This window comes from Canis lupus, chromosome 4 (genome assembly GCF_011100685.1).
Source record: "Canis lupus familiaris isolate Mischka breed German Shepherd chromosome 4, alternate assembly UU_Cfam_GSD_1.0, whole genome shotgun sequence".
Classification (NCBI taxonomy): Eukaryota; Metazoa; Chordata; class Mammalia; order Carnivora; family Canidae; genus Canis; species Canis lupus.
This window is the reverse complement of record NC_049225.1, coordinates 9,597,781-9,624,901: the sequence shown is the minus strand read 5'-3', so window position 1 is coordinate 9,624,901 and position 27,121 is coordinate 9,597,781. Positions and strand designations below refer to the sequence as shown.

The following is a 27,121-nucleotide window of genomic DNA, read 5'->3' as shown; positions in this document are numbered from 1 at the left end:
GAGGGGTCCCGAGGCCCGGGAGCGGGGCGCCCACGGCCTCCCCGCCGGGCCCCGGTGCGTGTGCACGTGTGTGTGTGCACGTGCGCGCGCTCCGCCGGGCCGGGCCGGGCCGGGCCGCCACCTGTCACTCACGGGGGCGGCCGGGCCGCGGCGGGGAGGACGCAGAGGGGCGGGGCGGGGCGGGGCGGGGCCGGGCCCGCGGACGCCCTCCCGCCGGAGCCCCGCGTGCTGCCGCCATGGAGACGCGGCAATCCCCTCCTCCGGCCCGCGTCCCGGCCCCCGCAGCCGCCGCCGATTGGTCGCCCTTTGCTCCCTGACCCGCTCGCCGCCTCCGAGGCCGCCGCTTCCTGCTCGGGCGCCGCGCCGCGCTCCCGGCCCGGGGCGGAGCTCGGGCGCCGGGCGCGCGCCGCCTTCGCCGCCGCCGAGCAGCCGCCCGCGCCGGAGGAGGAGCCGCCGCCGCGCCCTTCCCCTTCCTCCGCTCCTCCCCCGGCCCGCTCCCCGCCCGCGCCGGCCCCAGGCAGCACTCGCGAGCAGCGGCGGCCGCGGCCGGCGGCCGAGAGGGGAGAATGCGGCGGCGCTCGCGGATGCTGCTCTGCTTCGCCTTCCTGTGGGTGCTGGGCATCGCCTACTACATGTACTCGGGGGGCGGCTCCGCGCTGGCCGCGGGCGCGGGCGGCGGCGCCGGCAGGAAGGTGAGTGGGGCGCCCTGCCCGGGCCCGACCGGCCCCCGAGCCCCCGGCTCCCCTTTCCCCGCCAGCCCCTCGCGCGCCGACGCGCCCCCTGCCCCGCTGCGGACCCCGCGCCGGGACGAGGCGGGCCGGGCGCCGACGGGGGCTCCCGCCCCTCCGCTCTCCTCCGCTCGGGCCCCCGCTCCCCTCCCCCGGCCTCCCGGCCGGCCCCCCGGGGCAGGGGCGCACCGGGCCCTCGGCGCTCGGCCGGCTCGGGAGACGGCGGCCCTGCGGGACCCCGGACGCCTTCCTCGGCGCCCCCCTGCCCCTCCGTGCGCGTCCTCCGGGTAGACGTCCCCCTCTGTCTGCTCCGCGTAACTGAAGTTGAGTCTGGTCCGGCCGCCGGGAGCCCCGTCCCCTGCGGTGGGAAGTTTAGCGGCGGGGGTGTTGGGACGCACAAAAGGGGGTGGGGAGGAGAGGAGGGAGAGGCGGCCGCCTCTCCGAAGCGCCGTGTGCGGGAGAGAGGAGTCCAAGTTTCTTTCCAGCCCTTTGATACAAGCCGCTGCAGAGCCTCCCCCCTTTCCCCCTTGTCAGCGCGCGGCGGGAGTTGGGGGGCAGCTCGGGGTCAGCTCGGGGTCTCGCCGCTTTCTCTGCCCATCGCCCCTGGGGGCGGCGGCGGCGGCGGCGGGTGCAGCCAGCCGGGTGCCGGAGAGAAGGGGCTCCCTGGGCGGGTGTGAGCCGAGGGCCCGCGCGCCCCTCGCCCGGAGTGGGGCCGGCCACAGACACCCCCGCCCCCCGACTTCGAGGCTCTGGCCCGCACGGCCCGACCCTCCTGGCCCCGCCTGGCCCGGGCGCCCTGAGCGTGCCTTTCCCAGCCCCGCTGCCTGGTTACGCGGGGGTGGTCCCTGTCCTATGGGCGTGCTTTGAGCAGGCTCCCGGGGGCCGAGGGGCTAGGCCCCGGGCACCGCATAAGCCCCCCGACAGCCGGGCGTTTTCGGGAGGAAATGGGGCGGCCAGGGAAGCCCCGACGGCGGGGTCCTGCGGCCGCGCGCGCTGCCGGCGGAGGGCTTTGGCTGGGCACATGCCGCCCGCGGGGTTGTGGCGCTTAGCGGGCAAGAGGCTTTGAAAGCAGCGCTATCTTTTCCAAAATCCTGTAACCCTCATTACTGTGGCGTTTAGTGTCACCGCGAACCCAGGAAATTCTGAGTTCATGGAGGTGGACCGCGGGTTGGGCTGGAACTAGCGAATGGTATTCTGAAACAAGCCAGACGGGACCGACCGTGCATGAACAGACTTTTTAGCCTTCAAGTCAGACAGGTGAAGTCAACGCTGAGGTTTGGCCGCCTCTGAGGTTTCCCCCCTTGTTTGTGTCATTGATTCACTGATTCATTCATTCTCACCTGAAGGTATTAGATGGAGGTAGGTATCTTGTGTGAGTCTTGGGAAATTGCATGGGTTTGCTTTATCTGGAGGGAACAGAAATGGAAAGTCTTTCCATGTGCTGAATTGGCCTAGCTTAGTTCTGCGCCAACAGGGTGCTCTTAGCCCAATTTCTTTTTCTTTTTTTAATGCAGAGAACTGCTGTAGATGTACCTGAAGTCTCTTGTTTATTCTTGAATGGTGAAGAGCAGTGCATCCAGTAGGAGCACTGCAGCCCTTTAAAAACTATGCTCATGTTAAACTGAAATTCTTTTCAAAACTTTGCTTTGCAATAAACTAGGCCTTGGCAGGTCTGCAAGGTCTGGTATGCTGGTGGGACCTGGCAAAGCCTTCTGCCTTTCATGCAAAAGAAAAACAAACAAATAAGCCACACTGGTATTTCTCTTTCCTTGGGTTTAGTACTTTCCTTAGTACCTGTGATTAGAAACAGCAACAGTGTGTCCTTAGCATCCAGAGAGGCTGCTTTCTCCCTGGTGGCCTTCAGCCGCTGGTTTTTGAGGGGTATCCTTAATTGAAAGAAAAAAATCCAAGAACTCTTTGTGACCTAGTGGCAATGGGAAGGTATGGAGATCAGGTAGGAAAAAAATGTGTGGGAAATGAACAATTATACATGGATTGGTGATTTGGGATTCTATTCTTTCTGTCAACGAACCATAAAATTTAATCCTAGCCCTTAGAATGGTTTAGTGATTTGTCAGTTGAGGAAGAGGTGTGTAAATGCAATAGCTTTTGAAATCACAGCAAAAGACTCATTAACTTAGGGTTGTGGATGCTGGTATAAAAGTCGAAGCTGCGAGACCATTCTGGAGGGCCTGAATAGAACCCCGCTGTCCTGAATTTCCTAATCTAGAGTGTAAAACTGGGTAGTCTTCCTTCCTCCTGAATTGTTTCCATGGATTTAAAGACTAAAGAGTCTTCAAATTTAGTTCATCCTTATGATGAAAGGAAATCTGTTGGGTTTTTTGGGGGGGGGGGGCTTGCAAAGTATGGACTTAAAAAAGATCATGTGGTATGCAAGTGAAGGCAGAATGTAAATAATAGCTATAGTTTTTTAGATGCAAGTGGAATTAATGTTTCTTCTCTTGATTCATACTATGCTATAATAAGTCAAAGCTCTTGTTCTGTATTTAGCACGTTTCGCTCTGCCCTGATGTTTTTCACGGGGTACCAGGCTTCAGTATTAGGCTTTGGGGGATTGTCTGACGGGAGCCTGCCTGGTGTTTCTGCTGCTTCAGCACCCCTGCCCGGGCTTGTTGCTCTGTGCCCTGCCTGTTAAATAACTGATCTCAGGACTGTTATTCTCCATTTGGCAAAACCCACAAAGTCAACTCACCTCAGATTGCAGATCTAATACAGTGAACAGGAACAGGTGCTCAAAAGCAATCTGGGCATAGCAGCACCATTTGGGACTCAATGCTGAGGTTCAGGGTGGGTAGTCAATCAGTTTATGCATAATGTTTAAAATTATACCATTTACACATGTATAGATCTCTGCACTCCTCCCATAGTTTGCTTCCCCCCCCCCCCCAAATTGATGATTTGCACTTCAATGATGCCTTTCCTTCAAACATCTTAAATGCTTTACAATTTTAATCATGTTAAGTCTCCCCAGGCCTTGGCAGGTTGGCAGTGGATAGAGCTATAGAAGAGAAGAAGGGATTTCTGTTGCAGTGAGCCTGCCTCTGGGTAAAGTGTGGCCGTTGAGGATGGAAAGGGAATGGTTTCCCAGTTTGTGAAGAATGATCTCTACCAAAAGAGAGCATGTCCAGCCTGAGATCCCTTGTCTGTGCTGCTCACATCCTCGGGAGGTAGGTGAGAGTGTTAGCTGAAGGACATGACCAAGGCCTGGGCATCCTGTTCACTTCCCATCCTTCCTTGATGAGTGGATGAACTGCTGCAGCCCTCACTTTGGGGGGCTTTGGGGGTTCGAGGATGGAGGGCTGGGGGGAGGGCGGTATTCTTGTAGGAGGCATTTGCAGGGAGGAGGGAGTGGTGAGAGACCTCACTTGGTTGGAGTGTGGCACGTGTATAGGGGAACAGTGGGGTATGAAATTGGAGAAGGAGGTGGGGACTGGGCCGAAGAGGGCTTCACATGCCAAGCTGACTCATTGATTCTCAGTTTGGTCTATCAGGGAAACAGTCATGTTTCTTGAGCTGGGTTATGGACATTCACAGGAAGAGGAATGGCATGAATCCATTTATTGGCGCTGAGTGACGTTAGCTCTCTACCACCTTCTGCTTAGTGACCTTTACTAATTCACTCTCTGACCCTCAGTTTTTCATCTTTACAGTGGCGATAATCATTTTCACCTTATGGCAGAGAGCTAAATGCCATTAGTAGGTGTTGAGAAATAGTAGATGCTGAATAAATGGTTTTGGGGCTGGGGGTGGTGATAAAGAACAAGTAAAAAGCCACAATACTCCTTGAAAAAGCCGAATATTGAACCAGGAATCTGCAGTGTCTTCTGGCTCTCTGGAAAATCGTTGATGTTTTTATTTTTTCTTTAGCTTTCATCCATTCCTCTGAGATTGATTTGTTTGGTTTATTTGGGCTTGTTCTAAAGAACCTTGAATGACATTAAGGACTGCCTTTGGGGGACGCAGTCTGGACTGCGCCAGCTCTCTCATGCCTAGCTGCGGTATAGGAGTGGGGTCCCCACCTGTTGGCAGCCAGCAGGCAAGCTGGATGGAAGGCACATCTTTCTCTGGCGATTGTGTGAACAGAGCGTGTGATAAACGTGCCCTTCAGTGGAGACTTCCTGTGGCAAGGAAGCCAGCCTGCTCCATCCCCCACCTACGATCTGGGCTCCCCTCTGTCTCTGCAGCCTTGCTTCTCCTGGCGGGAGGGGAGCTATGACTGCTCTCGGCTGAGTGGTTTGAGGTGGAACATGAAGCTGCCATGTGCTTTGATGGGTGTCAGTAGATATGTGAGTCTGTGGGTGTATGTGCAGGAGGGGACCCATACTACACCTCGCCACCTATAATCAGTTTGGAGTTTAAAGAAATTCCATTTGAAATGAGAGTTTGAAGCTGAGGCAGGGAGGGCAGCAGAGGGGGGAAAAACACTATCGCCAGAGAATCTGACAAATGGCACTGTAATATAAACTTTTCTCTAAAGAAAATCAAGTTTCCCTGTTCCCAAGTTATGTTGTGGCTGCCTCCGGGTGCTCAAACATAATGGAAACAGATTGTGACTGATAAACAGTGCCAAAGTAATGAGCGCTTCCCTTAACCCTCTAAGAAAAATGGAAAAGAAGTGGCTGTACCCAGTACAGAGTAGGGTCAGCTTGCTCAGGCTGTCAAACCTTGAGGTAGGGTTGAGGAGACCCAACTGGTAGAGGTTGTACGTGGCCTTCAGGCCCTCTGTAAATCTCTCCACCATACCTCCTCATGCGTGGTGGGTTTCCTATTTGGATCAGAGGAAGAGGTAATCAAGAGGTGGTCAGGAAAATGACTGGGCATGCACGCATTTATATCTCTATATGCATATAATATTTTGTTTCTGCCATTCATGTTTTTCAGATCTTTGGGGAGTGGGAAGTAAGTTTGGGAGGATGTCGATTTCAAAGCAGGCAATGCTATGCTGCCTACCTTCTAGCAAATCCGAGGCAGTTGGCTTAGTGGAAGGAGGAGGTGGTGGTAGTGGTGGTGGTGGTGGTGGTGATGGTGATGAGGGTGAGGCTGAGACTGCTTGGGGCAGAGACACAGGCACACACAGGAGTTCACTTTGAGGTTCTGGCTGAGATCCCAGGAAGGACTCAGGGTATTCCTGGGGAAAAAAAAAGAAAATCTATGCAGCCTCCTAGCTGGCCCAGCAGAATTCGAGGGATGAGAAAAGTAGCCAAACCTGGCCAAATCCACTCCCTGCTTTTGTTCTTCTGCATTTCTCCTTGTGAATCCTCTTCTGGAAGGTTTGCATGGATGAGATGATGCTGAGACATATAAGCTGGGTGGATGTCCAAATGGAAACACACCCATACCGTGATGCCACACAGATTAAAATAGGGGGATGCTTCCATACTGGTTGGTAAGTAAATGTCACTCCTAAGACTCTGAATGATTCCCAGCCCCTGGCTATCCTGGTCTCTTCCCTTGGGAATCCCTTCACCATGATCAGCAACCAAAGAATTGAAAGCTGCCACTGCAGGGGCCTTTTGTACCCTACCTCTGCGTCCACATCACAGTGATACTTAAACATGCTGAGTATCACTCATGTAAGTGTGCCGCTTGGATCCAAGGAAGCGTTGGCCTGGTCTCACTTCTCTGACCTGAAGGGTCATCTTTCCCCTTGAGGGTGTGTTTGAGTCTCTGCTACTGGGGACCCTTGTTCCCCTCTTGTTGTCTTGGATCCAGACTGTCTTGCCTCCAGACTGCCTTTTTGGTGAAGTTTTTGAAGGCAGACCTCCTGGTACTTCCACAAGCAAACCCACCTGAGAGGGTTTTAGGAAAGGCTGGGCCTGGTAAGGAATGTCCCTTCTTTGAGAGTTTAGATTGAATGTGTTGGAGGGAGTACTCCTGTGGACACTCATGCCTGCGTGTTGGAGGGAGCCCTCCTATGGACACTTATGCCCACAGAGTGGAACCAGACTTTGTCTCTTAGCTGGTGTGAAGGTTCTCTAGCCTTCAGCCATGTGCTTGACCTTAAGGATTGGTTCCATGGCAGGAGGTACCAGGAGGACCTGTCTGGTTTACCTGTCTACTCAGGAGAGCCTCCTCCACCTTTCTCCTTTCTGATCATGGGACCATTTCTAGGAAATAAAAAGCCAGACTCGGGGCACCTGGGTGGCTTCACGGTCGAGCATCTGCTGTTGGCTCAGGTCGTGATTCCGGGATCGAGTCCTGCATCGGGCTCCCTGTAGGGAGCCTACTTTTCCCTCTGCCAATGTCTCTGCTTCTCTCTCTCTCTCTCTCTCTCTCTCTGTCTTTCATAAATAAATAAAATCTTAAAAAAAAAAAAAAACCCAAAAACCAGACTCAAGGAGCCAACAAGGCCTTTCCTGGTGGAGCACGTCACCCTCACCCCTGGTCCCTTGGCCTAGGCAGGTAGATCTCTGCTCCTGCCCTCACTCTGCCTCTTGGAGCATAGAGTGAGACACTTGGCATTTTTGCATTCCGTCATGTCCGGGATTACAGGCCTGGGAAACATGTCGTTTTATGCACATTGGGTTTCTTAGCAGGCTGGAATGTAGAAGGCAGTGATTCACTGGGGCTGGGTCTGAGAAAACCAAAAACGGTCGCATAGAATCTCACTCCCGGGCCTAAATTGAAACAGCTCTGCCAGGCTTTGGGAATTCTGTGCCGTGAGCCCCACGTGTTACAGGAGCTGGCTGTTGTGGAGCAGCGGCTGAGGGGTGGCTGTCTGGGGACGTGGAATGGGCCGGTCACTGTGGCCCAGAGTGGGCATCAAAGCTGCCTTGGGCCGCCTGCCTGGGCAAACTCTCCTCTGTCTCCTCGCCCTCTGCCCTCCCCAGGGTCTCTCGGGCCCTGAGTGCTGGTTACCCGATCCTGCCGGGGTAGCTGTTTATGGCCTGGGGATTTTTTGCGGGGAAGAATGGTCAGTCTGGCTGGGACGGAGTTACTGACTTTCCAGAGCCCCAAACTGGACACGTGTTTTGTCAGTGTCCTTGTGGGGCATGATCACCCCCGATCAGGGTTGCTCAGGCTTGACCTGGTTGACATTTGGAGACAGATAATCTTTGTTGTGTGGGGCTACACTGCGTATCATCGGGTGTTTAGTGGCTTCCGTGGCCTTGACCCCACATGTGACAACCAACAGCATCTTGAGGCACTGCCAAGTGTCACCTGGAGGACAGAGACGTCCCTCATTGAGAGCCACTGCTGTGTCTATGTTAACTTTCATTTCTTTTCTCTCTGTGACTTTTATGGTTAGATCCTAGCAGAACAGGATGGCCTCTTTGTGTGGTCAGGGGTGGAACCCCTGGGCAAGGGTTTTAATCTAATAAACACTTAAGCTGTTAGCACCCACTGTGTGCCAGGCCATGTCCTAACGCTGCTCTGTCAATATGAACTCAGTGACTTCTCCTGATAGCCCCTTCGGTTCTGTCATTTTACTGATGGAGCCTGAAGCACAGAGAGGGGGAGTGACTTTCCTAAGGTGGCGGAGCTGGTGGATGGCTGACCCAGAGTCGTCTGCTGGGAGGAATCTCCCGAGGCCTCGGTGGGTGGTGGGCTTTGTGGCAGCTCGGGGCCTGGAAGGTGTCTGGCGGCCAGCAGCGTGGCATGTGGCTTGCTGTCGGGAGCCGGCCTTGCCGTGCTCTTGGCATGCCCTCATCCTGCTGCCCCTTGTCAGAGCATTCCTGGAAGGCATTTTGGAGCACTCATAGTAATGCTTTGATGGTAGTGTCAGTCTGTTTTGCCTTTTTCATTTTTTAACCTTTTGCGCTGTGAGAGGTTTTGTGTGTTCTCCATCCGCCATCTGCCTGTCCTGAAGACGACCGTCCCCAGCTGCCCCTCTGGCAGGAGCAGAAGTCAAAACAGGCTCTGGTCCCTTTCATTCATCCTTTCAATGAGTATTTCTTTAACACCTAGTGTGTGACAGGCACTATTTGGGTGCTTGGGAACGTGGCAGGACTATAACAGGCAGGATCCCTGTCCTCATGGAACTTTGATTTTAGTGGGGAGCTAGACGAAACCCAGGATAGGTAAGTAGCCGCTGCAGTGTGAAGAAAGGTGCCAAGTGCAGAGGGAGGGGATAGGAACCGAGTGGGGGTCCAGCTCACTGGAGAAGTGAGCTTTGAGCCAAAACTGGAAGCAGATGAATGTTTGGGACTCACTTCGCTTCACACGCAGCCAATGGTTTTAGCCGTGTCCTGTCTTCGTGATGCCTCCTTTTGCTGACTTTTGCCAAATAAATGAGCTAGTTTTTTACCTCTGTAGATTGATACCTTTGGTTTGTCACAGGTGGGGTTTCCTGTGTGGTGTGGGAACCTTGGGTCTTCTTGTTCCCGTGGAGCCTTGGGCCACGTGTACCCATCCTAGGAGAATGGTACGCCTGCTCCCATGCCCCTGTGTCCCACTTTGGACCTGGGGCTGCTTTATGTGCCTGCAGGTTAGTTTGCTCATCAACTCAGTAAAATGTGCCTTTGGAACAATCTCGTTGCTTGATTCCTGGGCTGATCTCTATGAGATGCTAAGTTGGACCTGGGAAGCATGCATTGTCCATTGTTGAGTACACTGTTAAGTGGCATTGCACATTGATAGAATGCTTTCCACGCATGTTATCACTTAACGAGAAATCCTTGCGGTCCCTGCACACCTGTTCCAGCGCAGGATTTCCACTGTGATGTAATCTCTGGGAGTTGCTATGGGCGATGGGGCTTGTTGATTCCTGCAGGAAAACCAGCCTGTAGGAAACCAGAGGTCAGAAGCCTGCCTGAAGCCCGGGCTTTGGAGAGGTTGTGCTTGGCAACGTGGCCTACGTTGATGCTCTGCAATCTGTAGTATTTGTGGGAAATAAAATGGATGTGTGACTTCATTGCCTACAGCTGTTGTAGGGAGGTGGCATGGTAGGAAACTGCAGATTCTCCTCGTTCTCAAGTGGGAGCATCCAGTTGCTTTTCAGAGAAAATGTTGGCATTTATGAGGGATCTTAGGTCCTTTATGGGGGTTATGCATGATGCCAACAATTGTTTCTGGATGAAACAACTGGAATATTTGCATGGCAGCAAAGGAAAGGTAATTTTAAAGACTTTCAGACTTAAGAGCATTTGGGATGGTTTCTTTGACTTTGCTTCTTCAGAGGCCAGTGAAGGAGTGAACTCCTTCCTGGAAGGGTACTGCTCTAGAAGGATGACACACTTCAATGGAAGGGTCTAAGCTGAATCACCTGGGATTGCTGAGCAGTTGATGGAAATTAGAGGTCTGCATTTGGGAGATGCCCATAAACTAATACTCTGTTATCAGGCTGTGGCAAGTGGCGGTGCCTCTTGTGCATGGGGATGCCCAAGGCTGTCCTTGATGATGGGCCGATTGGCCAGCGTGGGAAGCTTCAAGTGTCATTATCTTGGCTCTTTCCACCTCAGGAGCTCTCCCACTGACCAAGATTTTGAGCTTTTGCTGTGACCTTCACGAGGCTCACCTTCTTTTCCTCTTTTCACTGTCCCTGCCCACTTCTGTTCCTTCCCTCTTCCCTCGTGTGGACAAGCTCACCCACTTGTTTTTCTTGCTCCTCACTTTTGATAATCTCTGATTTTCCCCTTCATATAGAATATACCTCTTTTGATCAAATCTAAGATGCCATTATTCATAAAACCACCACTTTATGTACCAGTAGGCAAGGAAAAAACACTGTTCATTGAACTGTGACACATGGTTTCTTTATCAGTTAACATTTTTATTTGTCTACTTATTTAAAGAGCTCTTTTAGACTTAATTAGACATTGATTTTTCCATATATCACTCTTGTACATAGATAAAAAGGAAAATACACATGAAGTGTAGGGGTAAGGTGTTCCTAAAACTTTTCCAGTATCTAGTTTTTGACCCCAAGATATTTGTGCCAATTTTCCTCAAAGTCATCTGTGCCACCAAGACCTTTGGTGATGCAGCATTAAAAAAAAATCAATGAAAGCGCTAAAAGCTCTTGGTTCTGGGCTTTTAATGTAGCTTGGCAGTTATGTAGAGTTAGCCAGTTTTTTACTCATTTGGGAATATTTTCTGATTTCCCAATTCACCATCTACTTCTCCACTTGATTTGGTTTCTGAGGACTGTGAGAGCTTTATTGTTGTTTCTGGGATTTTCTTCCAGGCCACTGACATGCATCATGTAGACTTTGCTGCTAGTCTGTTGTATGTTTGACCATGTGCTGGTAATGACCTAATTCTCAGGATCCATATAAACAGAAGTTTACTTCTTTTTTTAAATTTATTTATTATTATTTTTTTACTTTTTATTTTTGAGAGGTGAACAGTGATGAGCACAAACCCACTCAAACACTTTGGAGCAATCTCTATTTACAAATTACCCTGTTGAATTCTGGGATCTGCAGAAGTGAGCAAGATACTCTGTCTTCCTTCATGGAGCTCAGGATCACTGAACAAACCAACTAGAGAAAGACCTAAAAAGAAAAAAAAAAATTAGAAGTAAGTCAAATAGGGACTGAATAGTAGATGAACTATAAAGCATCACTATTAATTTTATTAATGGAATCTTGGGGTTGTTTTTTGAAAATCCTAATCTTTTGTAAATCCAATCTTAAGTGTTTATGGATGCAATGATACCATGTCTGGAGGGAAAATTATGGGAGAATAAGATAGGGCTATGTGTTATTGAATTTGGCTGATGGTTACCTGGGGTCCATCCTACTATTTTATTTTTGTGTACTTTTGAAAATTTCATTAATTTTTTTTTAATTTTTATTTATTTATGATAGTCACAGAGAGAGAGAGAGGCAGAGACACAGGCAGAGGGAGAAGCAGGTTCCATGCACCGGGAGCCCGACGTGGGATTCGATCCCGGGTCTCCAGGATCGCGCCCTGGGCCAAAGACAGGCGCTAAACCGCTGCGCCACCCAGGGATCCCTCATTAATGTTTTTAAAAAGAAATTTACAGTTGTTCGTAGCTACAACTAGCAAACCGGGTGAAAACTAATATTTTTTAAAAAGCAACTTGAAGGCTTAGTGACAGAGTCAGTGGAAGGTTTCTGCTCTCAGTTTCCAGCATGTGCATCACAGGGAAGGTTCTACCAAGCAATGCCCCAACACCTGCTGAGTGTCTTACAGTTTGGTCAGATTCAGATACAGTCTGCCCAGAGACAGCACCAGGTCCCGCAGGGTAAAGGCTCAGTCCTATGAGATTCTCCTCCACTTCTGACGCCAGAGCTGCAGGCCCAGGTTGTCCCCTGTGCTTCTGACTGACTGGCTGTAAATCAGAGGTTACCATCACCCTTTTCTTGGGTTTAATTAGTTTGCTAGAGCAGCTCACAGAATTCAAGAAGCCTGTTTACTGACTAGATTACTGGTTTATTACAAAGAACATCAAAGGATATGAAGGAACAGCCAGAGGAAGAGATACGCAGGGCACAGTCCCAAACAAAGAAGCTTCTGTCCTCATGGAATTTGGGGCCTGGCATGGTGGCATAAGGAAGCATTCTGGTTCTCCAACCTGGAAGCTCTCCGTACCCCCTCCTTTAGGGTTTTTGTTACAAAGGCATGACTGATCAAATCGTTGGCCATTGGTAATTTATTCAGTCTTTTCCTCCTCAGCCACCCCCAGAAATCAGGGGATGGAAAGTTCCAGCCCTCTAGTCCTGTGGTTGGTTCCCCGGGTGCTTTTCAAAAGTCACCTCATTAACATAACCCCAGTTGTGGGAGGGGGCTTGTTATAAATTAGGAGACATTTCTTTCACCTTTCTGGCTGTAAGGAGTTTTCAGGAACAGAAGACAGAGACTAAAGTATTATGAGAAAAGATGCTCCTTTTGCTCCCAGGAAATTCAAGGGTTTGGGGAATCATGAGCCAGGAACTGTGGATGAAATTTGTATTTCTTGTAAATCACAGTATCATAGTTAGCAAAGACGTAATCAGCCTTGTGTATCCTCTGTAATTTAGGAATGTCTAGTGGTGATTCTTCCAAAGGATGCTTCAGGGTTGCCTAAGATCTTGGAATTGGCACCCGTATAACAAGGAAAATATTCTTATGTTTGATACCATTTCTTTTATGAAAATTATTTAGGCCCGCCTGGGTGGCTCAGTCGGTTAAGTGTCTGTGTTCCTCAGGCAGGTCCTGATGTCTTGGGATCAAGCCCATGTTGTCTGGCTCCTTGCTCAGTGGGGAGTCTGCTTCTCCCTCTGTCTCTGCCCTTCTCCTATTCATGCTTGCTTGTGTTCTCTCTCTCTCAGATAAATAAAATCTTTAAAAAAAAATTATTTAAACTCCTAGGAGATGGCTAATTTTGGTGATCATTTTGATGGTAGAGTGTCAGTTTAGGGTGCTCTGTGAGTTTGCTTACACCTAACCAGCCTGCTCGGTGGCCCAGAGACCCTGTCACCCACCTGAATTTGGTGGGTTATTATATTATGTTGACTCCATCCTTCTCATTTGACAGGTGTGAGTGGGCAGACAGCACGTTTCTATGTTTAGTCCTTCTGCCAGCTTTTCCACTCATCCTGGGCAGTTTGCTTGTTGGAATAAACAGTCCATTAGTGGGAGCTGGGGATGATTTGGGAAGCCAGGGTGGGAGACCTTTAATAAATACACATTATTCCCCTTTGTTTCTCCAGCAGGATATTATCGCTAACACCTCATATTTTACATCAGATTTGTAAATGAGCGACTTGTGACAAATGTATGATAATGCATGTGTTCTGGAAGGTATAATTCTATAATTCCTAGTACTTCAAATTTGTATCAGCCTTGTCACAGAGATGCCCGAAACAGTTTTAGAGACAGTGCTCGTTTCTTTCATTTCTCTCTGCCCAGAAGAACATCAGGAGCTAGTTTTCTTCCCGCACTCACGCATGTGGTTTTTTGCGGGCCCCAAGGTGGTGAACTTGCCCCCCAGGTCACATGGCAGCAGTGTCGTGGCTGGAATTGTCATGGTCCCCCAGCTAAGATACGGCTTTGGAGAAAGTCAGCTGTGGCTGTCCTGGTCTTAGAGCTGCAGTCAGGGACAAGTCACAAACAGGCTTCTTGTGTATGAACGCAGAGCTACAGCTGCAGGCCTGGAAGGTGCTGATTGCTGGGGCTGGGGATCATCTCGGTAACCTTTTTCAGTGAGAGCTGCTGGTGTGTGGGAGCTGGCAGTGAGCTGGGAGGGGGAGCGGCCTGGGTTCTTAGGAGATCGGAGTGCCAGCCTGAGGGTGGGTGTGCAGGCCTCAGAGACGGTGGGGCCTTCTGTGGAGCATCCCTGCGTGAGGGCCGCGGAGGCTTGTCTCCTGGCCACATTGCACTGGCCCCAGAATGGGATTTCTGATGATGCCATCGGTCTAGTTTTTCACGCAAGCACTAGAAAGCGCTGGTGTCCTAACCACCTGTGTCATAGGTATCTTGAAGCAGAGCTCTCCTCAGGACTGTGAGACTTTATTTTAGGTTTCAGCAGAGGGTAGGAGGCCTCTGTGCAGGGCTAGAGTGGGTTCAGGGTCTGAGCTGCCCATAGAGTGGAGTCTTGGTGACCCAGGTTCTGTGTGTGATGAGGGAGGACTTCTGGGTACCGGTAAGCGCAGCCTGCTTGGTGTCCGGAGGGGTACTGAGTGTCTGGAGGAGGACTGAGTCTCCGGGGCGGTTGCCAGGACAGCTCAGTAAATCCATGTTGGAGCCTCGGGAAGTGGTCTTGCGGAGCCCAGAGAGATTGTGCAGAGAAGTCTTCTGTGGGCAGTTGGCTCTGGGGCGACACGCCTAAGGGGACATGTGGCACGGCGGCCTTAGGCCTGGGTTGGATGTCTGGCTTTTCCAGTTAGCTGTGGAAACTCAGGCAAGTTACCTAACTCCTCTGTTCCTCCGTTTCCTCATTTATGTAGCTCATCGGATTGTTCAGTGAAGAATAAGTCCGAATGGGGCCTGGAACTTACGTGCTAAGTGCCCCTAGCTGCTGGTGCTGACACAAACTCTTGGGCTGGTAGGGTGGCAGGTGCTGGCACCCCGAGCTGGCTGGGGCTGTCCGCCGTGGCTGGCTTTCACCAGCCTGGGGCTTCTGTGCCCACTGGAGCTGGCCTCCCTCTGCCGTGGTTAAGCAGAAGAGCCTCCTTTCCCAGAGAGCCCCTCCACCTCCACGGGCCTGGCCTGGAACCTTCACCGTGGAAGGGGGGTGAGGCCGGGAGGGATTCCCACAGATCTTGCTCGTTCTCCAGCGTGGAGGCTGAGCCCGGGGCGGCGGGGTGAGTGGGGCAAGGGCCCCGGGCGGCCAGCGCGGGCTCTGGGGGCCGCGGCAGGCCCCTTCTCCCGCACGTGGTTACCAAGAGCTTATTTCCCACTTTTACCCCTTAATCTCTCATCTTTGCAAATTACACCAGGATGTGGTTTTTAACTCTGTGACTGTATAATTAATTTTTTAACTCTAATTGGCAATTGGTTTGTTCAATATCTTGAGCTGTTATTATCCGAATGCAACGTGTTATTTGAAAACTTTTCCACAAGGTTTTAATTAGTAAACGTTCTTTTAGTTTCATTAGTTCAGTTTCTGACTTGCTTTTGAAACTGTAGGTGAGTGACAAGTGGAAGACAAATTAATAATTGTGGCAATGAAACAAAGTCCCCCACCCCGGGAGGGCCCAGGACTAGTTCTGTCAATTAGCACGGTGTTCGTGTGGTTTCTCTGATGCCTCTAATTAAGACAATTTATGACTAGATTGTAGATTAATAGATACACTGTGTGATGATTTTAAGAAGTATGATCTATACAAAATTCCGGATGTTTGGTTATGATAACTCAAAGATCCTGGCTCTGGCGGCAGGCCCACATTCAGATGCTGCTGGTATTCTGATTGGCCTCCATTTCCTCATCCATAAAAAGGATTTTTGGAAATTCCTGAGCTGCTGGTGTGGTGCCTGACCAGTTTAGCGAAGGCCTACTTTTATTTTTACTGGCACATGTACTCACCCTCCTTTCTTGCAGATGCTCCTTGGTGCCGGCTCTGGGCTTCTCCCATAGACGAGGGGGCTTGCTTGGAGGGAGACACCCTAGTGGGTGGTGATGTCATGGTATGACTCACTGGACTAGAAATGACATCAGGTGCAGAACCCCCGATGGTGGAAACTTTCCCTCCCTTTGTGGTCTGGCTCCCTTTCTTGGGCCCCACGAAATCACGTGGATCTAGGGAGGGCCCCATTTATAATGGAAGCTGTGGTGCTGAGCGAAGCTAGAAGTGTCACATTTGGGTTACATTTTTAAGGTTCTGTGATTGGTCAAAGTGCTGTGTGGATCCCAGGGGCATGAGAACAAAGCAGACCTAATGGATTAATGGCCTGAGGGAGTGAGCTGATGGGATGGCAATTTCATGGGTGTCTGACTTTAAGTCCTGCCTTCCCAGTCCACGACGTTCAGGCTGGTCAGCTAGGGGCCTCTGGAGCTGGCGCACCCTTGGAGATCCACCCGTGCTCTGTTGGCCCCCCGAGGTGGGCTCTCCTCGTCCCTCCCCCTCAGGGCTGAGCTGGGGGAGAGTCTGGTTTAGGGACCTTCCACAGGGTCTGCAGTACTTACTTGTTTCAAGAAGGGAGTGTCGATATGGGCAACTAATATTCGATAAAGGAGGAAAGACTATCCATTGGAAGCAAGAAGGGAGTGTCGAGCTGTGAGAAGGCACGTCCTGGCTCTGGAGGTCCGCACACAGAGAAATAGGGGACAGAGCCTAGAAACCAGTCCTTGCCCAGCCTGACGCTCAGGAAGGCCTGTGCATGGAACATACCCATTTAAGTGCTAATTAGGCAGCTGGGATGATGGAGCCCGGGAGCCAGGCTAAGAGATGACCTTTAAAGGTTGTCTGCAGCCCTCTGATACAGCACATTGAGATGTTTCAAGATATAGAATTCCCGTTCTAAGGCATTGCTCTTTCCCTTAAAGAGGCTGTCTGGGCTGTTAAATGGTGCCCAGGGAGTTTAAGAGATGGACAACATTCAGCATTTAGTTTCTTGTGGGGGGTAATGGGGGGGAACGGGACACACTGTGTTTGTGCTCCGTGTCTCTGGAATGATTCGGACCAACATTACCTGTGTGTGTATGAAGTGTTGAGGATCCCTCTGGGCATTTCTTAGGCCTTCCCCCAAGAAGGAGCCCCACTGCCCTGTCCTCTGATCTGTGTGTAAGTAGAGGGAAGTGGTGCCCAGGACAAAGGAGGAAAGAGACTGGGTCGGGTGTTGGTCTGAGCTCTTCTCACCAGCCCCGAACGCTGGGCTGTGTGCCCTTGGGGGAGAAGGTCTGCAGCCCCAGAATCCTGCTAGTCCAGCAGATAGCAAGGCTATCTGGGTCCAAGGCTGTCCAGTCTCCCTGGGTCCTTAACTGTGTGCTGGTATTGACACCCAGGACCTCCCCAGCCTGCTGAGCCATGCCATATAATATTTGAATGCCTGCATCCTACAGGCTGTGAGCGTCTTGAGGGCTGGCATGTGCTTAGCTACTCCCCTTCCCTGCCCTCCTCCCTCCTAGAGAGATGCATTAACAATCATGGTGTGTTGACACTGAGGGAGGCTTTGGGGAATGAGGGCCCTGTGGGCTTGGGAATCTGCATTCTGGGAGAGGTGCAGGTTGAAGGCCACCAAAACGGTACTGGATAGCCCTATATGGTGCTCCAAGGGGACTCACATAACCAGCAGAGAGTCCTGAAGGGGGGACATTTGGGGAAGAACTGATGATTGGAGGGATACAGCCATGAGGACATGGTGGAAGGGATGGAGAGGAATCATGTGCAAAGGTCCTGAGGCCAGTCAATTTGGTGTGATTGGGCAATTAAAAGCAAAAAGAAGGCTGGTGAATGGAAGCACAGTGGGCAAGGGAGGCACCAGGTCGGTAAGCACTTAGGAATTTATTCGTGTGTGTCATTGGGTTCCCTGAGTATGCACCCAACACACAGTTGGTGCTCTGTGACCATTGGTCAGTGAGATGAGTCTCAGACTGCTGGGGTCACTGTGATGAGAATGGCTGCAAGCCCAGACTCTGTGGAGGGTCTGCTGCTTGGTAAACATGCCATGCTATACAGCACATGCTGGCCCCTGCCCCCACCCTCCCCTGGGCTTTTTCCCTGCCGGGTGACCCAGCCTTCTGTTACAAGTCATTTACCCCTTTATGCACTGTCTCTGGTCTGTAACAGTTGTGGTCTGGCAGACATGGTCAAGGTGGGGAGTCACCTTCCTTTCTGGGTGTGAATCTGGCTTTTCCTCAAGTGCAGTGCATCCTAGAGCGTTTTTTCCTCCAGAAATGCTGCATTGCTCTTGCAGCCAAACAGGCCCCAGCTGTATCTGTGTGCTATTAAATCACTGGGCCTTAATCAGTGGGGGTGCCGCTTTACCTCGTCTGAGGAGCGCACGGAGACCACGCCAGGATGCTGAAGGAGAGGAGAGAGAGATAATGAACAATAAAATTATCAATTGTTTTTAAACCCTCTTAGTTCCTTCTAGTTGTATTTAGCAAAGTTTTTCCATTGTGAACTCTCCTTCCACCAATTCATCAAATCATAAAACTGCTCTGCACATGGATGGTAATCTGGAGGCAGTCACCTAGGTTAAAATAGTCTCTGGGTGGACACGCTGATAGGCTAGGGATTAGGCATCCATTGTTCTCTTATTCATTACATTCCTGAGTTTTGGGAGCTACCTCTGACTTCTTATTTTAATGCTCTGTGCCTTCGATGGCCACTTATAAAATAAAACTGTGTCTAAATAAATAAAATAAATAAAACTTGATAATACTACTGACTTCTGGTAATAGAGGATGGGAGGTTTAGGGCATCGGACAGATAGGGTGGAGGTGGATGTGTGTTGTGAAATGTGGGGGCCACTGAGTCGGCACACAGCCTGGTCACACTTCAGTCAGTGTCCCTGAGGTCATCGGACACTGATTGCCAAAGGGGCAGACTCTTCTGGAGCATTTGTTGGGATGCCTGGAACAATTTGTGAAGTGTATGGAGCCAACCCACCAAGGTAAGGGAGGAATGCGGGTGCCACTGGAAGTGTGCTGAGCCACAGGGCAGAGTTCTGTCCGCCTTTGTGCAATGTAGAGACCCAACAAAGGGTTTTACTCCAGGACTTGGCATGCTTAGGAACCGAGAAAATTCTGTCCTCCATTATTTGCAGTGTTTGGAGGTACAGAATAATGAGACCCTGGGGGATGGCATCTGGAGTCATTTGAGCAAGAATTTAGAATGGATAGTGATAATTAATGATACCTGCGCATCTCTCTGCCCTGTGCCGAGGAGTGGTTAATTCACTTTTAAACAACTGGTGGGTGAATGGGGTGTGGGTGGCTGGAATATTGCCCATGTCAAGGGAAGAGGGTGAACGGGGGGTGGGGGGGGGAGCAAGCCTGGAGGGAGACTGTCCTGCAGCACAGCTGGCTCCCCTTTGGAGGTTGGAGCTTCCTGTCTCTGACCTATTTGGGGGTGTTCTCCTTGTCTGGGGAGGAAAACAGCTGCAAAGTGAGTTCTTTGTGTGCCAAGGGCATTGATTTCCCTCTTTGCTCCTTATTCCTCCTCCTCAATTACAACCCCTTCCGCCCGCCCGCCCGCCACCCAGGACATAATTTCTGTAGAAATGAGGATCCAATTGCAGACTGAATCTCCTGCATGGGAGCCCTAGGAGCAGTTAATAACTTATCATTAATAACATGGATTTAGGGCACAGCACTTTCTCCCCAGCTGTGTGTTGGCCATGCTGCTTGTGCTTTTGGGGAACCCTGAGAGTGTGTATGGAGAGGTGGTGTGGGAAGCTTTGGGCTTCGGAATCATCATCTGGGTCCAGTCTAAGCCCTTCTTACTGCTGTCTGTCCCTGGACAGGCACCTTCCTTAAGTCTCTGTCACCTCCCCTGTAAGATGGAAATAACAAGACCTCTTTTGTTCCAAGGATTAAGTGAGATGTTGTCTGTCAAGCACGTAGTATAAACCTGTGCCCCAGCATGTAGGTAGAAAGTGCTCAATATAGTGTGTGTGTGTGTGTTGTTAACTCAGCTCTCAGTCATTTTCTGTCTGCAGCTACAGACACATGTACTCATACACTTGTGTGTACACACACATGCAGCCACACACTCCCACAACTTTGCTTCTTCCTGGCTGAAAAGGTGTGTATGTCATTTCATTAGATATGCAAGGTTACTTTGCGTAGGTTGCGTACTTTTTTGTCTACTACAGGGAGAAACGTACTTTGCCAGGGAAGGTGGAAATGAAGATCCTGGTTTGAAGCTGGCTTCTGTCCCCTTCTTTCACGTGGCAGGCTCCAAGCAAGCATCTGGCACAGCCCCTTCAAAACCTGTACACAGTGTCCCCGGAGAGGAGGGGACGTGGCCTGTTAGGACATGCATAGTGTCCGTATTTTAAGAGCTGCCTCATCTGAGGACCAGTACTAATTAGTAATTTCACTAAGGCAATATATGTGGAGTGAAGGAATTTGTCCATTGATTGCACTTGATTTGCTGGCTTCAAATGAAATTTCGAGGACTGCAGTAGCCTTGGACTCTGTTATCTTCTTGATTCTCCCCACCCCCCCCCCCTTGCTTTTCCCCTGTGTCTTTTAATTGGTTTTCCTTGCAGCTTATTACATCTTTCATACCTGCCCACCCTGCAAACTGTTGTCCAGTGTTTCTCAATCTGGCCACACAGGAGGAACACCTGGGGGGATTTAAAAGTACAGGCACCCAGTCACTACCCCAGACCAATTAAATTGGAATGTTGGGCCATAGGGCTGAAGAATGTTTTAGAAGAAGCTCCCCACTCTTGATTCGCATGCAGTCAGGTTTGGAAACAGTGGTCAGGAAGGTTAATTACTGAGAGTTTCCATCTTTGGCCATAATTGCTAAGCATCATGGAGTCCTTGCATATATGTTTGGTCAGTTTTGTGGACTTTGAATTGGGTCTTCTCTGTGGGTGCTTGATTTAGAGTTGAATATTGACGAGCATATAATGGATTGCCCATTGGATTACTGAATGAGGCTTTTAGTTATAACTAGTTATTCTGGAATCTCCAAGAAGCTTGCTGTTTGCAATAGAAAATAATGATCAAAAGATACCAGAGTGACAGTTTAGAGCTTAAAGAAAATGTAACTTTTCTTATAGGCTCTGGACTGAGTGATACAGGGAGTAGGGTATTCGGTCATTGAGCAATCATGGGTTTTATTTTTGTGTATTTTTTAAAATTTTTTAAAATTTATTTATGATAGTCACAGAGAGAGAGAGAGAGAGGCAGAGACACAGGCAGAGGGAGAAGCAGGCTCCATGCACCAGGAGCCTGATATGGGATTCGATCCCAGGTCTCCAGGATCGCGCCCTGGGCCAAAGGCAGGCGCCAAACCGCTGCGCCACCCAGGGATCCCTATTTTTGTGTATTTTTTTTATTCTGGATTTGGTGGTTTTTGTTGTTGTGTTTATGGGTTTTTGTTTTTGTTTTTGTTTTGAGGAGGGAGGTTTGACCCCATAATGTTGAGTGTCAGTGACCATGTGGTTGTAAATCTCCAGAAAAAATCATTCTAGACAACCTATTATGGATCATGTACCCGCTGATTGGGAGTGTTGGGAACTTTTACATGATTAGAGGACACTGACATTTGTCGTTAGGCTGCCTGTTAGCCACTTATCTTCTGGGGGGATATCAACAAAGCTGTCTGTCCCAGTCTGACCTGGAATTGGTGAGTGCTACTAAGCACTCTGCACAGCAGCCTGGCTGCTTCCCCTCCACAGTCTCACACATGCCCATTTGAACTGAAGGTAGAGGACCTTCCAGTAGCACTTCTGTCCTTGTCTCCCTATTGTTATCAACTCAGTATGATTTACTTTGTGTGTGTTGAGAAGCTGAGTTGGGAGGGAAGGGGAGGGAGGTCCCCGTGGTTCTGAGGTTTCTGAAATCTATGAACATCGGCTGATTTCTCTGTTGAAGGATAAACTGGCTAGAATTTAGGAATGCCATGAATGGGTTTATCCACGGGGAGGTTGAAGTTTTGCATCTGTTTTCTTTATTCTGCACAGGTGTGTGTGTGTGTGTAACAAATTTGTAAAAACAGTTGAGACTTCAGTTATTGTCTTTAGAATACCTGATAAATTTCCCAATGTGTAAATCACATGTGGTCAAACACACAGGTAAAATAACAGAAGCCACCAAGTTGTGTAAGAGCTTTGAGAGAGGAATTGCCACAGGTCTGGGGTCTCACTCTGGGTTTTACAGGTCTTGAAACTCAATTTGATTAGTTCACCTTGGAATTTTTATCAATCAAAGATTTGGGTTTCCGTGAATCAGGGTTGTAAAATTTTGGTAAATAAGATTGACAGTTTATTAACTGATGACGAGAACCATGCTGTTGTAAGAAGGCTCCTAGGGGCTCATGTAATCAGGAAACCACAACACTGCTGGGGGAGCAGCTATGTTTTCTGTAGGCTTATTTCCCTATGCCTATGAAGCTTGATGAATTGGCCTTCACCATTCTGGGGATATTTCTGTATATAGAATCAATACCCTCTCCCTAAGGTGGCAGTGGAGACTCATTTTTCACAAAAACCCAGTGTACAATTTATGAAAGTATTATCTCAGCCCCAAATCCTTCCAGACTCTGCTCTGTGATACCCAAGCTAGTACTCTGCATGCCAGCTCATTTCTGCTCTTGCCAGCAGCTCCCTGGCAGGCCAGGTGTGGGTAGGGGGCAGTCAAAGGACCAGCAAAGGACTTGGTCCTTCCCCTAGGCTTCCTCTTCCCATGAGCAGTCCTCAGGGACACTTGCCCACTTCACCTGCAGCAGCTGAATCTAGCTTTCAAACTGCCTCATGGCCTCTGCCTTGTCCTCAGTGCTCTGGGCATCAGGGCCTCTTCTCTGAGTTTGTAAGGGTCAGTCCTTCCAACTTCTCCCCTTCGTCCCCCCAGTCCTGGGGGCGCTGGCCGGTTCTGCAGTTGCTACAGCCCTGATACCTCAGTTACCTAGTTAACAACTTTACACCTAGTTAACAATTCCTGTTAAAGCTACCCTCTGTTTTTTTTTTTATTTTTTTATTTTTTTTTACCCACTGTTTAAAAAGCTCATGTGGCATCTGAATTCTAATTGGATCCTGACTGATACATCTGACTTTCTTGCCAACATTCTTTAGTATTCAGCCAGCAGAACTATTTCCTGAGACATATTGTACTTAATTAGATTACGGTTTATGTTACGTTCCATAGATTTTTTGCTCAAGTCATTCTGATGAGATTTTGTTTTTGATTCCTCTATGAGATTTGAGACATACTCTTTTCTCATCAGCTACACTTCTAAGTCATCAGCTAGAGTGAGCTATTTCCTGGAAAGATCACCCCAGATGGCTAATGCCATTCATTCTCTTGGTTCTTTTTGGCTTTATTTTCAGAGGGTGACATTTTCCAACCTTATCACTAAATTCTATGCCCCTTATGTGACAACTCTGAAATTTCCTTCAACTATCTAGATCATGGCTGTTGTGTATTTAAGCCGTGTACACTCCAAAAAAGATTTGAGGCAGCACATAAAAAATGCGTATATTGTATATAAACACAGACTCATTAAAACAAGAGCTTAAAAATCTAGGGCCCAATAATTTGCAGGGGTGGGGAGAAAGAGGAGAAGAAAACCGAAGTGCTAGGAGAATTGAAGAATGAAGGAGAATGAACATGAAGCATCTCTGTGGGGCCAGATACTGGGTAAGTGTTGCCCATCTGTGTTGATTTTAACCCCCAACATAATCCTGCCTGGTGGGTATTATTATCCCCATATGTAGAGCAGGAGCCTGAGACCCAAAGGGTTAACAGCATAGCTCAGTGCTCACGAGCTTTTTAACAAGTCCGCTGATACTGGACCAAGGGAAGTTCCATCAGTTGTGCATAAGTTGGATCTTGGTAGCCGAAGGAAACATGTTGAGTTACATCGTCCTCGTTTTCTAACAGAATGAAGCACTTCCTCATGAGAGACAAACATCTCGTAGCCTTTACACTTGATGAGAATACTGGACTTTAAAGATCACTGCACATCATAATGGATGGTGTCAGTTGGACAAAAAAAATATCAAAAACTAAATGCAGAGAGGTGCATGTGGCCATTTATTTAAGTCAATGCCCAAAGCTGAAGCAAGGACATGGAGTTCATGTTTGTGAGAGAGAATGATTGCCTCTGTCTAAGGCCCGCCTTCTGCAGCCCTGACGGGTCATGGGTGAGACCCAGGGGTCTGTGGGTCACGCACCTCATCCTGTTCACTTCACCCTTGAGAGGCACATGAGGCAGTTGCCAAGAGGGCAGGCTTTTGATAAGTGGGTTTGAATCCACCCTCTACCATTTATTGGCTGTGTAAACTCGGGCCGTGTAAGCTCCTCAATCTGTCGTAGCCTTAGTTTTGTCACTTAGAAGGGGGGGGGGGTAATTATAATGTTACTGTTCTTTTGATTTAAATCTGCACATTTTCCCAGAACATCTGATGTTAAAAGGAATATATGTAGTAGAAGTAAAAACCATCAAATAGGAAATAGAACTAAACAATTCGAGGAAAGGAGCTAAAGAGCCAGGTGCGCGGGAACTAACCTCGAGTACTGTTCTGTGTACAGGTCTGTGGGGGGCTGATACCCTCTTTATAGACGAAACAGCTTCACACGTGGAACCTAGCCTGTGTTAGGTGTGCTCCTAACTCCCATTGGGGTGGCGAGGATTAAAGCAATGTGGAGAAAGCTCTCAGTGCAGGGCTTGAGTCACATATGGTTCCGGTTCCTGGTTTCTGGGTTTTCACTGTGATTAAAAACTGGCCCCTCTGCCCGAGGTGTTCTGATTCCCAGATTTTTGTTATCTGTCTCTGATTGAACAGGGTGAGAGAGAAAAAGCGATCAGCGCGAGCTGGGGACCCAGAACCTGGCTCTTCTATGTATCCAGCCTGCAGAGAACTGGTATGGAATGTGGCAGTGGTCAGCAGACCTGTGGGGCTGCATCTGTGCATTCTGTGGCTTGGACAGACTTTGGTGTGGCCCCTCCAGCGGGAAATAAAAACAGTGACCCCAAGAACTGATTGTGTCCCATGGACTCTTTTGAGCACTTGGTAATGTGTTACTTCATCTAATCCTTATAAAAACGGCATGAGGCAGTTTTATCATCCCCTCTGTGGACAGACTGCCAGATAAAGAGGGGTTAAAGGAGTTACCTTAGGTGTTGGAGTTGACACCTGCTCTTGCTGGCCCCTTGGGCTGGGCCTGCCCTTAACCATCACACTCCACTGCTGTCTCCACGTGATGGGTTCCAGTGCACACTTCTCAGAACAAAACCAAGTAGTTCTGGCTTCAGAGGAGATAGTGACTCCGGTGTCCTGTTGTGAGAGGAGGTCAGCAGCAACGTCCTGGCAGGTTCTCCTCCCTGTTTGCTCTGCATGCCCCTACTCCAAATGCTGAATTCACCTGGTGGAGTCTGGGCCAGTCTGGTGGCTTACATAACCAGTGGACTGCCAAAGGGGGGACACTGAGCTCTGTAGGCCCAGCCTTCAGAGGCCAGGCAGTCTCTGCCTTTCTCTCCTGGAGCTGGGCTACTGTGCTGTGAGAAGTCCCGGCCCCTCTTGCTGGAGAGAGAAGCCTAGGGGAGTTTCCCCGGGGGATAGAACACTCCATTGTGGTGGTGGCATGGAGAACCACGGGCCTGTGCCTCTGGTAAGAGAGGCCTGCCCCCTTTATGCCCAGTGACACTGGTGGGCCATCAGGACTGTCCAGGCAGGGAGATCCCTGGGTAGCTCAGCGGTTTAGTGCCTGCCTTTGGCCCAGGACATGATCCTGGAGTCCGGGGATCGAGTCCCCACATCAGGCTCCCTGCATGGAGCCTGTTTCTCCTTCTGCCTGTGTCTCTGCCTCTCTCTCTCTCTCTCTCTCTCTCTTTCTCTCTCTCTCTGTCTCTCATGAATAAATAAATAAAATCTTAAAAAAAAAAAAAAAAAAAAAGGACTGCCCAGGCAGCCCAAAGTGCCCTGAGATCTGATAAATCATTGTCGTCCAGGCCGCTGCTTTTTCAGAGGGCTTCTCTGCGGGAGTGTGCCTGGAGTTCCTGAGGCTGGGGAGCGGGAGGGAGTGGGCTCTGCCCTAGGTCTGAAGACAGTTGCCCTCACAATTCTTCTCACTGATCCTGGCTGGCTTCAGTTGGGTTTGCTTTCAGAAAACCTACAAATCAGCTTGCATTTATGCTGTCTTCTCATTCTAGAACCTGTCAGTGTGGCTTGCACCAGGATAGAAAATATTACCTTTTCAGATTTTAATTAGTGAAACCGAACATATTAAATACGTACTTATCTGTGATAATTATGAAGAAAGAATTTCTTACCAATTTCTTAGTCATTTGCTGAAGTGATTTGGTGATTAGGGGCAATGCTAGCTGAGGGGGCCGGGAGGCTGACCCGAGGGCCCCACAGCAGCCTCTCCCACCTCCCCTCCAGGACCTCTTTAATGCTTCTGCATTTGACTCTCATCTTACTTGAGAGATTTCTGTTATCCATCAAGCAGAGTCTTTCTTAATTCATAATTAATTCAGTTTTTCAGCCTCTTCTGTATAATCCTTAGCAGCCTGGGGTGCAGGTGGGGAGGTGCTGTCCATGTTGGGTTTCCTTAATGGCCCTTCATGTATTTCTTCTCAAGGGAAGAATCGGTGTGATCCGAGTTATATACAGGCGTAGAATCAGTGGGACCTGGAAGCTGCAAGTGTTTAATTCACTCTGAGGTCCTCCAGCTCAGGCTCCTTATTCAGCGAAGACTTCCCCTTCAGCAACAGATGGTAAATAGATTCTGCAGGATGAGTAATTCCTTCATTTCTGTCTGAATGGTTTGTTTAGAAGCAAACAAAATGATTCCCTCTTCCTATTAAATTTGTTGTGAGAACATCAGGATCATACTAAGTTACTGTCCAGAGCTACGCCTGTGGGGAGGGGATAGAGATTTCACAGTTCAGACTCAGGGTCATGGGGGACACCGATAACGTTCCTCACCAGACTCTTGAATTTAATGAACTATTTATCCAGATTGTTAAACTGCTAGGTACTTTGCTCAGGAGATAAAATTTTTATCATGTTGAGATTACTATGTTTCAGCAAACCAACTACTTTTTTTTCCCCATGGTAACCATATTTACAGGTGGCTATTCAGTGGCATTAAGTATGTTCACATTGTCGTGTGTGCATCACCACCCTTGAGCTCCAGAACTCTTCCGTCTTCTAAAACGGAAACTCTGTCTCCATTCAACACTAACTGCCAGTTTCCCCTTCCCTAGCCCCTGGCCACCACCATTCTTCTTTTGTCTCTGTCAACTTGACTCCTCTAGGGACCTCTTATGAGCAGAATTGTGGAATATTTGTCTTTTTGTGATTGTTTATTTCACTTAGCAGTATGTCTGCAAGGTCCATCCACACCGTAGCAGAAT

General features: G+C 49.5%; 1 protein-coding gene and 1 long non-coding RNA gene across 5 annotated transcripts in view; one reads left to right on the top strand and one right to left on the bottom strand.

The window, feature by feature from the left end:
- Window positions 1-498: 498 nt before the first annotated feature.
- GALNT2 (polypeptide N-acetylgalactosaminyltransferase 2) overlaps window positions 499-27,121 on the top strand; it is a 191,132-nt gene continuing 164,509 nt past the window's right edge. Inside the window, exon 1 of one of the 2 annotated variants that reach the window (XM_038533940.1) lies at window positions 499-692. In XM_038533940.1, coding sequence (XP_038389868.1) covers window positions 567-692 — 126 coding nt within the window. In that variant the 5' untranslated portion in view covers window positions 499-566. Of the gene's footprint in view, window positions 693-3,832; window positions 3,917-27,121 lie in introns of those variants that run through there. The other variant, XM_038533941.1, reaches the window with a different exon arrangement.
- Window positions 10,582-25,321, bottom strand: LOC102152185. 3 transcript variants are annotated; one of them, XR_005357801.1, is made up of 6 exons: window positions 24,876-25,321; window positions 19,911-20,016; window positions 17,836-18,100; window positions 16,264-16,451; window positions 15,664-15,743; window positions 10,582-11,185 (listed from the first exon to the last, which is right to left on the bottom strand). It is a non-coding gene; the product is annotated as an uncharacterized LOC102152185 (long non-coding RNA). The 3 variants fall into 3 exon arrangements; XR_005357802.1 differs by lacking the exons at window positions 10,582-11,185; window positions 15,664-15,743; window positions 16,264-16,451 and having other exon boundaries at window positions 17,566-18,100; window positions 19,911-20,052; window positions 24,876-25,320; XR_005357800.1 differs by lacking the exons at window positions 10,582-11,185; window positions 15,664-15,743; window positions 16,264-16,451 and having other exon boundaries at window positions 17,566-18,100; window positions 24,876-25,317.